The sequence below is a fragment of the Papio anubis genome, chromosome 16, assembly GCF_008728515.1.
Source record: "Papio anubis isolate 15944 chromosome 16, Panubis1.0, whole genome shotgun sequence".
Classification (NCBI taxonomy): Eukaryota; Metazoa; Chordata; class Mammalia; order Primates; family Cercopithecidae; genus Papio; species Papio anubis.
In genome coordinates this window covers 89,378,716-89,394,266 of record NC_044991.1, presented here as the reverse complement: position 1 = coordinate 89,394,266, position 15,551 = coordinate 89,378,716, and the positions used below count along the sequence as shown (strand labels likewise).

Below are 15,551 nucleotides of genomic sequence, written 5' to 3'. Positions count from 1 at the left end.
CAGCAGGGAGTCCCTCTGCCTGCACAGTTCACAGCCTTCTGGGGGCTCCTGGTGGGTCCTTGGGGCAGCAGCCAGACCATAGGCAGAGGTCAGGCCACGAGGGCACCAAGAGTGACCCAAACTAAAAGCTTTTCAGTCCTTTAGATTCGTGTTTGCCTTCCTGAGGAGCATTTCTTTCTAGGTAATCTTCCAGTCGGCTGCAAGGGGAAGCCCACGCCATCACGCTTGCACCAGGAGACCCTCACCCCCACCACTGCTCACCGCTGATCGACCTGGGGACCACTGACCCGGGGCCCTGGACTCCCCGCCAGGAACATGGAGTTGGAATGAGACACTGTCTCCATCTAGGAGGGGAGTGCCTGAATGGAGACATAAACTTGGATTTGGGGAGAGGCGTGCCAAACCCACACAGGACACCACAGAGGAGGGTGCAAAGAAGGTGCTGCAGAGTGGGGGCCCAGGGCTCCCTGCTGCTCACAGCCCTCCAGGGACACCCCAGGGCTCTCCTGCTGAACTCCCATTTCATGGAAGCTGCTTTGAGGGGTGTTTTGCCTCGCACCCAGCAAAACCTTGACACCGACACTGACCTCTGGAGTGATGAAAGCACATGCTTTTGCCTGCTCTGCTCCTGAGCTATGCCCCGGGAATGCCACATCAGGGCAGCTGGGTCAGGACACACTACTGGTGTCAGGGGGCAGGAGGGAGAGGACATGGCAGCTGTGAGGCAGGGTGGAAAATAAAATGAACATCTGCTGAGTGCCAGGCCCGGGCTGCTGGAAGCCAGCACCCAGCTCTGCTCTGCCATCATCCATGCACTCATTCAGGGAATACTCTGTGATTCGGGGGTGCTACCAGGAGGGGAATGTGGCTCTGCAGAGGGCCAGGTCACATCCCCCAAGGATATAACCCTGCATGGAGATGGGATGCACAGGAGCTACAGACATGAAGGAGGAGAAGAGAGGCCCCAGGCCAAGGGAGCAGAGGGAGCTGATGCACCAGAGGACCTGAAAGAGGCCCCTGCAGCTGGGGCAGGAGGCAACAGGGCTCAGGCCTGGGCCCGAGGGCCTAGGTGAGGGTGCTGGCCTTCATCCTAAGAGGTGAGTGACCACATGGTGCACTGTCCAAGCTGGGTCATTTCTTCCAGTAGAACAGGGCACCATTCACAGCTCTGTAGGACCAGGAGTGTGAGGCCGGCCATGTGGCCATCCTGCCTGAGTTTTAGGCAGAGGGTGATGGAGTAGGGGGTTCAGATCTGTCTTTTGAAAAACGCCTCTGGGCTGGGCATGGTGGCTCCCACCTGTAATCACAATACTTTGGGAGGCCAAGGCAGGTGGATCACTGGAGGAGCTCGAGACTAGCCTGGCCAACATGGCAAAACACTGTCTCTACTAAAAATACAAAAATTAGCCAGGCATGGTGATGTATGCCTGTAATCCCAGCAACTTGGGAGGCTGAGGCAAGAGAATCACCTGAATCTGGGAGGCAGAGGTTGTAGTGAGCCGAGGTCGCACCACTGGAGCTGCTCCAGCCTGGGTGACAGAGTGAGACTCCGTCTCAAAAACAATAAATACATATATACACAAATGCCTCTGCACAACAGCTGGAATAAAAGGCAGGGATGTAGAGGTCACTCTGGAAACGGGTGGCTGGATAGACAGGCATGTGGCAGAGAAGACAGAAGAACTGAAGGACCCAACAGCACTGAAAATGGCCACAGAGTCAGGGCTAGAAAACAGGGACGCAGAAGGAGCAGGGGTGGGGGCTCCCATATCTGTGGGGTGAGAGAATGAACAAACAACAGGTGAGATGCACACGTGGGCGCCCGAGTGGACCCACCAAGCAGGGGTGTGGGCCTGCAGCTCGAAGGAGAGCCTGAGGCCAGGCTGGAGCAGCTCCCTGGAGCTGAGACACACATCAGCAGCTGTGGCTGGAGCCCGCAACGCAATGCCACCAGCTCCAGGGCCACTGCCTGCCCCACCTGACACTTGTCCTGACTTCTAGTTTTGGTTTTTGAGACGGGATCTCGGCTTGTCGCTTCAGGCTGGAGTGCAGTGTCCTGATCTCAGCTCACTGCAAGCTCCTCGGCCCCGGTTCAGGCCATTCTCCCCACTCAGCCTCCCCGAGGCTGGGACTACAGTGGCGCCCGTCAGCCGCCTGGCTAGTTTTTGTATTTTTAGTAGAGACGGGGTTTCACCGTTTTAGCCAGGATGGTCTCGATCTCCTGACCTCGTGATCCGCCCGTCTCGGCCTCCCAAAGTGCTGGGATTACAGGCTTGAGCCACCGGGCCCGGCCTTTTTTGTTTTTGTTTTTGAGATGGAGTCTCGCTCTGTCACCCAGGCTGGAGTGCAGTGGCGTGATCTCAGCTCACTGCAACCTCCGCCTCCCAGGTTCAAGTGATTCCCCTGCCTCAGCCTCCCAAGTAGCCAGGACTACAGATGTGCACAACTACACCGGGCTAATTTTTTGTATTTTAGTAGAGACAGGGTTTCTCCATGTTAGCCAGGATGGTCTCGATCTCCTGACCTCATGATCCGGCCGCCTCGGCCTCCCAAAGGGCTGGGATTACAGGCATGAGCCACCGCGCCCGGCTCATGCTTCTATCAACAAAGACTGAAGACTTCTTCCTGTTTTTTGCTTTGTTTTTTTTGAGACTTTGAGACAGGGTCTTGCTCTGTTGCCCACACTAGAGTGCAGTGGCGCCATCACAGCTCACCATAGCCTCAAACTCCTGGGCTCAAGGGATACTCCTGACTCAGCCTCCCAAGTAGCTGGGACCACAGGCGTGCACCACCACGCCCAGCTAATTATTTTAATTTTTTTGTAGTGGTGGGGTCTTGCCATGTTGCCCAGGCTGGTCTCCAACTCCTGGGCTCAAGTGATCCACCTGTCTCAGCCTCCCAAAGTGCTGGGATTACAGGCATGAGCCACCACGCCCAGCCAAGGACTGAAGACTTCTCATGATGGCCACTGTCATCGGACTCTACCTACATGAAAACGAACGTGGTGGAGGAGGAAAGGGAATGGGGTCTTGCTACATCAAGCAAATGAAACCCTTCTCGTCCTGTAGGGGTCAGAGCTGAACACACCGCAACAGAACTCCGATGAGACAGAGAATGAACTTGGCTGCCCATGGAAGAACAGGAGTATCTGTAGGAAATCAGCAAGGGGTCTGATGATCAAAACGCCATGTACTGTTTGCGGCATTTCTTAGATGGGGAAAGGCACTGCTCATAAAATTGCCATCTGCTGATTCCCGGAGCCGAGAGAGGCATGGAGTCTCTCAGAACGCTTGCTGGCCGGACACAGGAGGCTGGCCGGGCACAGGAGGCTGTCCGGACGGGAAGGCCAGGCAGCTGTGGGGATGCCGCTCCAGCTCAATGCTCGTGAGGGCTGAGGGTACCCTGAAGAGTGTTTTTGGGGTGATTACAGACGCATTTTAGAAACAATAGATGTGAGAGAACATACCTGTGTTTCTGAATTCCATTCTCTTGAGAGGGCCTCTCCCCAATTTTCCCAATCCTATTATTTTTGCTGGTGTCCAAGTCAATCATTCCCGTGACTTTCTGATGTGCCTCTGAAAATTCCCCAGAAGAGTTATCAGAATCAAAGCCTGTGCGAAACAAGAAAATGGTAATTTTCGCTGGACCTGGAAGATTTTTTAAAAGCCTGCCTCCAAGAATTCTGACTATGCAAGCAGATGACTAAAGCTCTAAGTTGTTTGAATGGACACATGTGGAAGAATTAACTCTGGTTCCCCAGAAGTAGACAGAAGTAGACAGGGTGCAGAGAGAACAGGGGCACACCAGGGAGCTTCCCACCTAAAGGCCACTCCCAGCGAGCTCCAGCGCCCAGGCTCCTCCCACACTTGTGACTTGAGGTCCAGTTCCAGGCCACGAGTTTCATCTCCCACGGGAACCTTTCGTCATTTTTATCTGTGACTTGCATGCTCTGGGTGGGGCACTTCTATCGGATTCAAACCCACCCCAAGGCTGCAACGTGCCCATTGTGGCTCAGGGCTTGTGACCAAGCTCTGCACCTTGGTCTGAAACGCCTGCTGACAATGTTTCGAGGGAGACCATCGTGGCAGGCAAAGGCACCACGAACCCGTACCCAGCTAGGGACCAGTCATGGAAGCGCCACACATGTGGCTGGACTCAGAGCGGACTCCAGATGAAGGGGACTCTGGAGAAGGAGCTCTGTAGAATCTGCGTGAGATCCAGCCATGCACGTGCTCCTGGAGCAAAAGTCCTGGAGAAGAACGGCCGGCCGCTGCCCTGGTGGGGTGGGCCCCTCCCCAGGACAGAACGGGCGACTAGGGAACAGGAACATACATCTCCCTTCAACCCCTGTCAGTCTGAGTCGCTGGAAGGGCCAAGTTCTGCACCAGAGCCGGGTGGAGTGGGGGCTGGGGCCCCGCGATGAGTCAATTCCGTGGGGGCTCTGGGCCTGCAGGAGCCGGCGACCACCCAATGCTTCCAGGGGCTGAGGGCTCCACGTAAGGGGCACAGGCCCAGGAGGGTCAGGCAGACAACTGCGGTCGGACCCGACATGCGGACAAGCCTGCTACAGGCTCCACGAGAACAAAGCAAAGCTGCTGTGTCCTATCCCTCCACACGGCAGAGTTCATCCATAAAGGCAGTGCTGGGGTGGATGACATCGTGATTTTGAGAGAATGGGTTAAAAAGGAATCCTGAAATGGCCCACGGTGTCTGAAATAGCCTGCCACCTCTCATGTTTTGCGCTCTGTCCCAAAAGCAACATCTCTAACTCCTCACTCTGAAGTTATCTTGAAAACATTCCCTACTTAAGGGAATTCCGGGGGGTGGGACCTGCCCCTGTCCAGAAGAATAAAGCAGCACACCCCTGGCAGCCACTGCAGCCTCTGACTCAGCCAACACTACACGGATGGCCTAATAACATTCTAAGACACCGCATGCATTTATTGTAGAAAAACAGAAAATACAGACGAGCAAAGGAGGAAGCTGAGATCTCCTATCATCGGCTCCCTCGGAAACCCCGCTTTTTTTAGTCCCTCTGCGTTCATAGCCCTTAATCCCATACACACTGTTCATGTCCTCCAAACCTTTCCTTTGAATGGCACTGATTCTTAAGACAAATTAAATGCCTAACGAGACCATTCATTTAATAACTGCTTAGTTTACATACTTTTGAAATCAGAGTTACAAAGTCAGATGGATATTATAGGCGGTGAAGGAGTCAAGAGTCTGCCTCTAACACAGGTATTCCATTGCATTAAGAGATGAAGTGGTTTTTTCCTTCCATTATTTGTTTTGAAGGCCAAGAATTGAGGGGAGAAATTCTTGTCACCTAGATATCTGTCCCTTCCATCTCACGCTTGGGGACACATGGAGAGGCCCTGCCGTGCAGGAGCAGTGTCCCACAGCCCTGTACACCCTGTGGCTCCTAGAACAGTGGAGTCCATCTGAGCACCACATCACACACTGCTGGGGCCTCTGGGAAGTCACGGCAAACTGACTCAAAAAGCTCAGAGGTGACCGGGAACGGTGGCTAATGCCTGTAATCCTAGCACTTTGGGAGGCCGAGGTGGGCGGATCACCTGAGGTCAGGAGTTCAAGACCAGCCTGGTCGACGTGGTGAAACCCCGTCTCTACTAAAAATACAAAAATTAGCTGGGCGTGGTGGTGGGCGCCTGCAATCCCAGCTACTCGGGAGGCTGAGGCAGGAGAACTGCTTGAACCCGTGAGGAGGAGGTTGCAGTGAGCTGAGATCATGCCACTGCACTCCAGCCTGGGCGACAGAGCAAGACTCTGGCTCAAAAAAAAAAAACAGTTCAGAGGTATTTGGGAAAGTATCAGTCACACCAAGACCCCAGACAAAAAGGACATCCTATGAGACTCCCAGGAGAGGAGGGACCTCAAAGCTGCGCTCTCAGTGACAGACAAGGCACCCCACTCAAGGGCAACCTGAGGATGTGAGTGCCTGACAAGCCCTCCACTGTGTGGGGTTCAGCAGAGAACACAGAACAACCACGGATGAGGTGCAAGCTCCACAGACCCTCCTCTGAGAGTGCATCTGAGGAAAACACGCTGCAGATAATCCGGCTACGAAATCATGGAAAATGACTTAGAAATTCAGACTTTGAAGCCGGTAAGGAGTGCAGCATCCCCTTCTCCTAGGGTTTTGAATAAGAGTAAGTCAACCATCTTGGGCTGCCAGCGCAGGTATGGGAGCAGCACAGCCTCGGAACACTCAGCCCGCTCCAGCAGGGCCCCAGACCGGAGGTGCCACCAGAGCCATTAACGTGTCCTCAGGGCATGGCCACAGAGACCCTCCTGACACACCCACTCCAGCAGGGCCACAGACTGGAGGTGCCAACGGAGCCACCGACGTGTCCTTGGGGCGTGGCCACAGAGACCCTGACAGATCCTTGCGCGGCAGTAACTGCAGAAGTGCTTCTAAAGATGGTCACTAATTCCCGGCCTGTGGCCGCATTTCCAAAGCCACTCCCCTTTCTGATCCTGACACCTAAGGACAAGGGAACATCCAAGGGAATCTCCTGATGCCCCTGCCCACCAGCAATGGTCCTTTCCAGAAAAAACAAGCAGAATTCCAGATGCCAACTCTGAGGCACAGAAGAGTGGAGAATGAATGTGAGAACCTGACAGACACAAGCTCAAAGGGTTTCAGGCTCTTCCCTGTGCCAGGAGAAGGGGCGGCTCTGGGAGGCCAAGCTGCCAGCCCTGCCCGCCCTGCCCGCCCTTCCCTCTAGCCAGCCTGTCACATGCCCATGAGAGTGACTAGATGCCAAAATACATTCTTTTCAATCAAGCCACAGGATTTCATTTAGACCACAGGCTGCAGGCCGCCACTTTAAACCATCGTGCGAAACAGAACAATAACTGTGCTCTGCGGCTATGAGTGTGGCTAGGGAGCCAGGGTTTGCTGTCTGATGGGAGCGTCAAGCAGTGCCAGGCAAGACAGGGCCATCATATCCAGAATGTTCTCATCATGATGCAGGAATAAGAGAAAAAGATGGCTATCTCAGGAAACCAATGAAACTATCTGCACCCCAGGACACTCTTGGGAAGACTTAAATCCTGTCAGCCGAAGGCAAGGCTTTTCCCACCTCTGGGATGGACGTTAGATTTTGTTGAAGAGTCCGCGTTTGGGATCCTGAATGCTCCACGCACTGCTTTACTGAGCATCTTTACACCCCAAATGCCAGGCCCAACATCTAAATCCAGGGATGCTCACCCTTCCAGTACGTCCCTAGTTGGTTCTCTTTCAACTCACCTGTGACGGCATCAAAGAATTCTTCCTCTCCGTTCATCCTTCAGCAGCCAGCCTCCACTGCCCCTGACATGTGCTCTTCTACTGAATCATCGTATCTGATCCACATCTACAGTGTAAGGAATTCCACGGACTTTCTCTTGGAAAAATCCAGCGGACACTGAAGCTCTAAAGGGAACAAAATTTGGGCATACTTAGCTTCCAGAAGTTTCGTGGTTTAAAAACATTTTAAAAATACCCATTCACCATCCTAAACTCAATCTAAATTACATGTAAGCAAATTAGTAAAATAAATTATCACATCACAAACCTGACTTCAAAAAGTAAATGAAAGGAAGCATTTATAACATAAGATCAATCAATGAATAACAGACCAATAAGTCACCCCTATAAGAAGAGTTGTTTCTAAAAAGCATTATCAGCTGGGCATGGTGGCTCACGCCTGTACTCCCAGCACTTTGGGAGGCTGAGGTGGGCAGATCACTTGAAGCCAGGAGCTTGGGACCAGCCTGGCCAATATGGTGAAACCGTGTCTCTACTAAAAATATAAAAATTATCCAGGCGTGGTGGCGCACGCCTGTGGTCCCAGCTACTTGGGAGGGTAAGGCAGGAGACTCTCTTGAACTCAGGAGGTGGAGACTGCAGTGAGCTGAGACTGTGTCACTGCACTCCAGCCTGGGTGACAAAGTGAGACTTTGCCTCGAAACAAATAAATAATTAAAATAAATAAAATTAAAATAATATTAAAAGCATTATCTACAGTTATGTAAGAAAACAATAAAACATTAATTTGGGAAAAGTCATGGGAGCAGGCAGGGTGTGGTGGCTCATGCCTGTAATCCCAGCATTTTGGGAGGCCAAAGCAGACGGATCACTTGAGGTCAGGGGTTCAGAGACCAGCCTGGACAACATGGTGCAACCCCGTCTCTCCTATAAATACAAAAATCAGCCAGGCATGGTGGCAGGCACCTGTAATCCCAGCTACTCGGGAGGCTGAGGCAGGAGACACGCTTGAATCCGGGAGGCGGAGCTTGCAGTGAGCCAAGATCACGCCACTGTACTCCAGCCTGGGCAACAGAGCGAGATTCCATCTAAAAAAAAAAAAAAAAAGTCATGGGGGCAGTCAGAAAGCAGGTTAGCTTCAGCGAGGTGTTCAGCATCCGAGGTTCAAACACAGCTCAGGAAGTTTTGCTGAAAATCATTGCAAACATTCACCAGAGGCTGGAACAAATGGCTGTATAAGTAAACGGAAAATTATGTCGAAAATTTCACATCTACCTGAAACCAACATCAATTCTAGAGAATTGAGACTGCTATGTAAGTTAGCTGCTACCAGGATAAACTGAAGTAAACTTACATTTTCTCACAACTACCTTAGCTCAATATTCCAGAACTCATGCCTATTAGTGTCTCCCATCGGGAAAAGCAGCGCTGGATGAACGACAAGAGAAGGAGGCCAAAATCAGCATCCTTACTTGTGTCAGAAATACAAAAACCAGCCCAGAGCTCTCTGCACAGTTCTGAGGGTGAGGGTGCCAGGGGCGAGAACGACCCCCAGTGCTGGGCAACCCCCCAAGCAGCTCATCCTGCAGCCCTGCCATAGCCGCACGGGGCAGCAGCAGCTGCTTCTCTCCAGACAACAGGACGGCTACCACCTCCCCTGAGACTCTCCGGTGTCTCCCAGTTCCTCTCTCCCTCCCAGCCAGCCTGAGGCAGCCCCTGAAGGCTGGTGCAGACAGCCCTGCTCACGGCCAAGGTGTGCTTGCCCTTGCAGGCAGGAGAAGTCGCTGTCTCTCACTCAGGTCCCCCTCACAACTGCAGCGATGTGCTTCCCTCTTCAGAGCCACAGAGGAGCCAGGGCTCCCTGAGGAGATGTGGCTGAATCCAGGACTGGGCTCCTCTTGCCATGGTAGCAAGGAAGCTGCCCAGGAAGACTGGGGTGTAGAGTTGGAATGTGCATCCCTGCAAACACACACTGAAATCTGACTGCCCATGTGACAAGGCTAGGAAGTGGGGCCTTTGAGAGGTGGTGGGACTGTGAGGGCTCTGCCCTCAGGAATGGCTTAATGCTGTTTTATAAAAGGGTCTGTTATAAAAGGGTGAGTCAGCCGTGCGTGGTGGCTCACGCCTGTAATCCCAGCACTTCAGGACGCCAAGGTGAGCGGATCACTTGAGGTCAAGAGTTCCAGACCAGCCTGGCCAACATGATGAAACCCTGTCTCTACTAAAAAAAATACAAAAAAATTAGCCAGGCATGGTGGTAAGCGCCTGTAATCCCAGTTACTTGGGAGGCTGAGGCAGGTGAATCGCTTGAACCCAGGAGGCAGAGGTTGCAGTGAGCCGAGATCACACCACTGCACTCCAGCCTGGGCAACAAGAGCGAAACTCCATCTCAAAAAAAAAAAAATAAATAAATAAATAAAAATAAATAAAAGGGTGAGTTTGGCCCCCTTTTGTGTGCCCTCTCCTCCCTCCCTCTGCCTCCCCCTCCTTCTCCCTCCCTTTCCCTCTCTTCTCTCTCTCCCTCCCTCCCTCTCTTCCCTCCTCTCTTGCCCTTCCACCTTCTGCCATGGGATGACAGCAAGAAAGCCCTCAGCAGACACCAGCACCTTGAACTGGACTTCCAGACTCCAGAACGAGGCGCCTGCACAATGCTGCTCATTCTAAACTGCCCAGCCTGTGGCATTGCTGTAGCAGCACAACACAGCCTATGCCAGGGGCTCTCGTTGAATGACGCAGGATGAACCTACGGAAGCTCCCACAAGAAAGAGGAGACAATCTGAGCACCAGTATACGAGAAGAGGCTGAAACACAGTGAATACATTCAAGTCCAGAGTTCCTAAGATACTAAAAAGGAGATTAACTGGTCATGTTGGATGATGCCAGTAAGTCCACAAGTTATTTTGAAACTGGCAAACAAGGGGACAGCATCCTGCCTTCCCTACACACACTGCTGTGCCACTGTCGCCAGCTAACAGGTGAGGAAATTGCGCTTTATGGAAGCACCCCAGCAAACAGATGAACAAGGCACACAGGTTCGTGACCATCATCATTACATGACACTGGGGAATTCATGTATCCAGGCACTGACCCCCAAGAGACAGCCTCGGGTGCGTCCCGGGGAGAGATCACATTGCCACTGCTGAAACAGTCTTGCCAGGAACACTGAGCCCAGGTTTGCCCAGTTTCTAGCTTTATCTACTAACGTGGTCTGGATGTGTTCCCACCACCAAACCTCCTGTTGAGATGTGATCCCGGTGCTGGACGTGGGTCTGACAGGAGTGTTTGGGTCACGGGAGTGGATCCCTCACGGCTTGGTGCCGTCCTCCTGGTCCTGGGCAAGGATGAGTTCCCATGAGATCTGCTTGTTTAAAGACGTCTGGCACCTCCCACACCCTCTCTCACTCCTCCTCGAGCCACGTGAGGCGCCTGCACCCACTTCGCCTTCCACCACGAGTAAAAGCTCCCTGAGGCCTCCCCAGAAGCTGAGCAGATGCCGGCGCCATGTTTCCCGTATGGCAGAACCATGACCTAATTAAACTACTTTTCCTTATCAATTTCCCAGTCTCAGGTATTTCCTTATAGCAACACAGGAACAGCCTAACACACCTCCCAACTTAGGGAAGCACAGAGACCAGAGGCCACGGGGACACGGCAGCAGCACCTGGACCGCGGGTGCCTCGCCCAGCAGACCCGGCCTCCGCAGGAAATCAACCACACTGAAAAAGCAGGCACCCAGGAGGAGAAAGGAAACCTCGTGACCTTGACCGAGTGGCTACTTCGTGGGCGTGGGCACACCATGTTCGACTACATGCCAACATGGGGATGCAATCAGCAAAACCCACGCACGACCAAGCCCAGAGTCTCCAACAAATCAATTACAAAGACAGAGAGAGAGGGAGAGGGAAGGCTTCTCACCATCTTGATTATGGTGATGTTTTCATGGGTGCACATGCGTATCAAAACCTATCATACATGTTACACATGAGCAATTTATCATATGCCAATTATACCTCAAAAAAGCTATCTTTAAAAAAAAGACATACCAGCCAGGTGCGGTGGTTCCCGCCCGTAATCTCAGCACTTTGGGAGGCTTAGGCAGGTGGATCGCTTGAGCCCAGAGATCGGGTATCAGCCTGAGCAACATGGCAAAACCCCATCTCCACAAAACACACAAAAATTAGTCGGGTGTGGTGGTGTGCCCACCTATGGTCCCAGCTACATGGGAGGCTGAAGTGGAAGGATCACTTGAGCCTGGGACATCAAGGTTGCAGTGAGCCATGGTCACACCACTACACTCTAGCCTGAGCGACAGAGTGAGACCCTGTCTCCAAAAAAAAAAAAAAAAAAAAAAAAAAGGCATACCAATTAAAATGATGTTTGAAGCAGGATTCAAATAAGGCCTACGTATAGGCAGATAAGATTTGATGGAGACATTTATAAGACAGTGGAAATCTGAATAGAGTAAGTATCTGATGGTAGGAGGATTCCTGCTCATTTTTAAGATGTCACAATAGGCCGGCCGTGGTGGTTCACGCCTGTAATCCCAGCACTTCGGGAGGCCGAGGCAGGAGAATCGCTCGAACCCGGGAGGAGGAGGTTGCAGTGAGCCGAGATTGCACCATTGCACTCCAGCCTGGGCAACAAGAACAAAAATCTGTCTTTTAAAAAAAAAAAAAAAAAAAAGGCACGATAGTATGAATATCTTTTTGAGAGAACCCTAAAAAAAAATCCACTGCTCTGCACTATGTGAAAAGCCTCCCAGAATAGAAAGCAAGTTAGAATTAGAAACCATTTTATTCTCCCTTTTGCTTGCTTTTTTTTTTTTTTTTTTTGAGGCAGGGTCTTGCTCTGTCATCTAGGCTGGTGTGCAGTGGTGCAATCACAGCTCACTGCAGCCACGACCTCCAGGGCCCAAGCCATCCTTCCACCCCCACCTCCCGAGTAGCTGGGACCACAGGCACGCACGACACGCACCATCACACCCGGCTGATTGTTTAAAAAACCGCTTGTAGGGACAAGGTCTCTCTATTTCGCCCAGACTAGTGCTGAACTCCTGGACTCAAGCAATCCTCCCAAATTAGCCTCCCAAGGTGCTTGGACTCTAGGTGTGAGACACCGCACCTGGCCCGCTTGCCTTTTTTGAAATGCTTCCCTGCCTATAACAAAAGTCCTAATGTCAAAGGTAAATCAATCACAGCTTATGGAAAATCTTTAAAATGAGGATCAAGATGTCAGACACAAGCGTGGCTGGCCAACCGAGACACCAACATCGCCTGTTTCTGTGTGTGTGCTGCGTGGCCCAACCAAGACCGAAGACCCCCTTGGGGAGGCCTTTTCCGTCAACCTCCGAAGAAGCACCCAGAGGTCACAGGGCCCTCGACCCCCACATCTGCACGTGCGACAGTGAATTCCAACACAGCCTCCAGGTCACTCCTGAAGGAGCTGCGGTAACAGGCACCATGCCCTGCGTCTCCTTCTATATTTACCAAGGCCCAGAAAAATGAAGAGGCCTTATCCAGGCCCATACAACCACCCAACTATAGAGGCGATCAGTGCAGGACAACGATGATCCTCTTCATTCATTCAACACACATTCACAGAGAGCTGACCTGGCGCCAGGCCTTGAAGTGGAAACTGTGGTGGTCCTGCCCTCATGAAGCCAGTCACGAAGGTGCTCCCAGGAGAGCCCTTCCTGGGCAAGTCTCTAAGGGGGCAACCCTGGGGCTGAGCTCAGAGTGAGCCTTGGGGGCAGGGAGAAAAGACAGGAGGACCAGGGCGTGCTGGAAAACACAGATGGCCCCATGGGGTCAAGGAGTGCCTGCCCCAGCCAGGACCTCAGACCCTCCTCCCATCTGCCCACCTCTGGACTTCTCAGAGGCCTGGGTAGGGCCGGGCACACTGGCTCAGGCCTGAAATCCCAGCACTTTGGGAGGCTGAGGCGGGCGGATTGCCTGAGGTTGGGAGTTCAGACCAGCCTGATCAACATGGAGAAACCCCTTCTCTACTAAAAATACAAAATTAGCCGGACGTGGTGGCCCATGCCCATAATCCCAGCTACTCGGGAGGCTGAGGCAGAAGAATTGCTTGAACCCGGGAGGCAGAGGTTGCAGTGAGCTGAGATCGCTCCAGTGAACTCCCGCCTGGGCAACAGAGGCTGTTTATTTTATTAATAAATAAATAAAAATTTAAAAAGTAAAATAAAATAATTCTAAAAAGCAAAAGTTAGGCTTCATAATTGAGTACTCTATAAAAGTTGAGGAATATACAGAAAGTTAAATGTTTAGCGACTGGGCACGGTAGCTCATGCCTGTAATCCCAGCACTTTGGGAGGCTGAGGCAGGCGGATCATGAGGTCAGGAGATCGAGACCATCCTGGCTAACACGGTGAAATCCCATCTCTACTAAAAATACAAAAAATTAGCCAGGCCTGGTGGCGGGCGGCTGTAGTCCCAGCTACTCAGGAGGCTGAGGCAGGAGAATGGCGTGAACCCGGGAGGCGGAGCTTGCAGTGAGCCAAGATTGCACCACTGCACTCCAGCCTGGGTGACAGAGCGAGACTCCGTCTCTAAAACAAAACAAAACAAAACAAGCATTCGGAAGGCAGAGTTTATTTCCTGAATATGCTCTTCCACGCGCAGATCTCACTTCGCACTCAGAAAACCATCCCCGGAGAAACTATTTCAAGAACAACCTTTGCTGGGGTTTTCTGTCTGTTTCAATGGGCTCTTTTCTGGTCAACTTCTCCCTCTTCTACTTCTAGAGAAAACCTCGGGGCCTGAGTCTATGCTGAGCATCTTTGCTGGCCTCTTGCCCTTTCTCCTTCTCCAGTAAGAGTTTTTTTTTTTTTTTTGCGGGGAGAGGGGGCACTTCCTCGGCCCCAAGGGCACCACCCCTGCAGGCCCCAGCGAGTCTCAGTTCCCCTAACCCAGGGGACCCACCAGTCCCTTGAAAAGGACCCCAGCACGCTTTCTTTAAGGTGCCGTCCCCATCCCACCAGGATCTCAAAATATCCTAACACTGGTATGAAGACTTGGACTCAAGTCTTACAAACCCATCTCTATATTTTTCTCAGATCTGGGCTCTGCGCGGTGGCTCACAACTATAATTCCAACACCTTGGGAAGCCGAGGTGGCAGATGGCTTGAGCCCAGGAGTTTGAGACCAGCCTGACCAACACAGTGAGATACTGTCTGTACAAAAAACAAAATAAAGTAAATTAGCTGGGCACAGTGGCACGTGCCTGTAGTTCTAGCTACTTGGGAGACTAAGGCAGAAGGACTACTTGACCGCAGGGGTTGGAGGCTGCAGTGAGCTACAATTGCACCACTGCACTCCAGGCAGGGCAACAGAACAAGACCCTGTCTCTTAAAAAATAAATAAACAAAGCAGATCTGAAGGTTCAGGAAGTCGGTGAATGAGACTGGGGATCCGGTGTTGACTACCACGGGCAACCTGCTGAAAGTTCAATTACACGTTGTTACTCCGCCCATCAGAAATAGGCAGGGCACCCCGGATATGCTGGACACAGAGAGTGCACTGATCACATGAAGATTCTAACTCTAAGTTTAAATTATTGAAAATAATGTAAGTTCTGCCCGGGCACGATGGCTCACGCCTATAATCTCAGCAGTTTGGGAGGCCGAGGCGGGCAGATCACCTGAAGTCAGGAGTTCGAGATCAGCCTGGCCAACATGGTGAAACCCTGTCTCTACCAAAAAATATAAAAAGTAGCCAGGCATGGTGGCACGCGTTTTTATCTCAGCTACCCAGGAGGCTGAGGCGGGAGAATCACTTGCACATGGGAGGCAGAGGTTGCAATGAGCCAAGATTTAGCCACTGCACTCCAGCCTGGGCAACAGAGCAAGACCCTGTCTCAAAAAAAAAAAAAAAAAAAAGAAAGAAAGAAAAGAAAAAAAGAAAATATAAGTTTTATTTAATAATTTAAAAATACATCAGCAAGCAGAGCTAACAAACAAACAACTGTGCACAGAGCCCCATGTGGCATTCTGCTGAAAGGGAAAACATTCCCACTATTAGCAAGGACAGGTTCTGTCTTAGAAAGGACCCTAAGGGGCCGGGCGGTGACTCACACCTATAATCCCAGCACTTTGGGACGCCAAGGTGGATGGATCACAAGGTCAGGAGTTCGAGAACAGCCTGGCCAATATGGTGAAACCCCATCTCTACTAAAAATACAAAAATTAGCCGGGTGTGGTAGCAGGTGCCTGTAGTCCCAGCTACTTGGGAGGCTGAGGCAGGAGAACAGCTTGAACCTG

General features: G+C 51.9%; 1 protein-coding gene across 6 annotated transcripts in view; it reads right to left on the bottom strand.

Annotated features, from left to right (window-relative positions):
* Positions 1 to 15,551, bottom strand: part of OSBPL2 (oxysterol binding protein like 2) — a 58,178-nt gene that overhangs the window by 32,987 nt on the left and 9,640 nt on the right. For 5 of the 6 annotated variants that reach the window (XM_003904529.5, XM_021920836.2, XM_021920841.2 and 2 more), the window contains 2 exons: positions 7,277 to 7,441; positions 3,467 to 3,611 (listed from right to left, as the gene is read on the bottom strand). In XM_003904529.5, the coding sequence (XP_003904578.2) occupies positions 3,467 to 3,611; positions 7,277 to 7,313 (182 nt within the window). In that variant the 5' untranslated portion in view covers positions 7,314 to 7,441. The remainder of the gene's footprint in view (positions 1 to 3,466; positions 3,612 to 7,276; positions 7,442 to 15,551) is intronic. The other variant, XM_021920840.2, reaches the window with a different exon arrangement.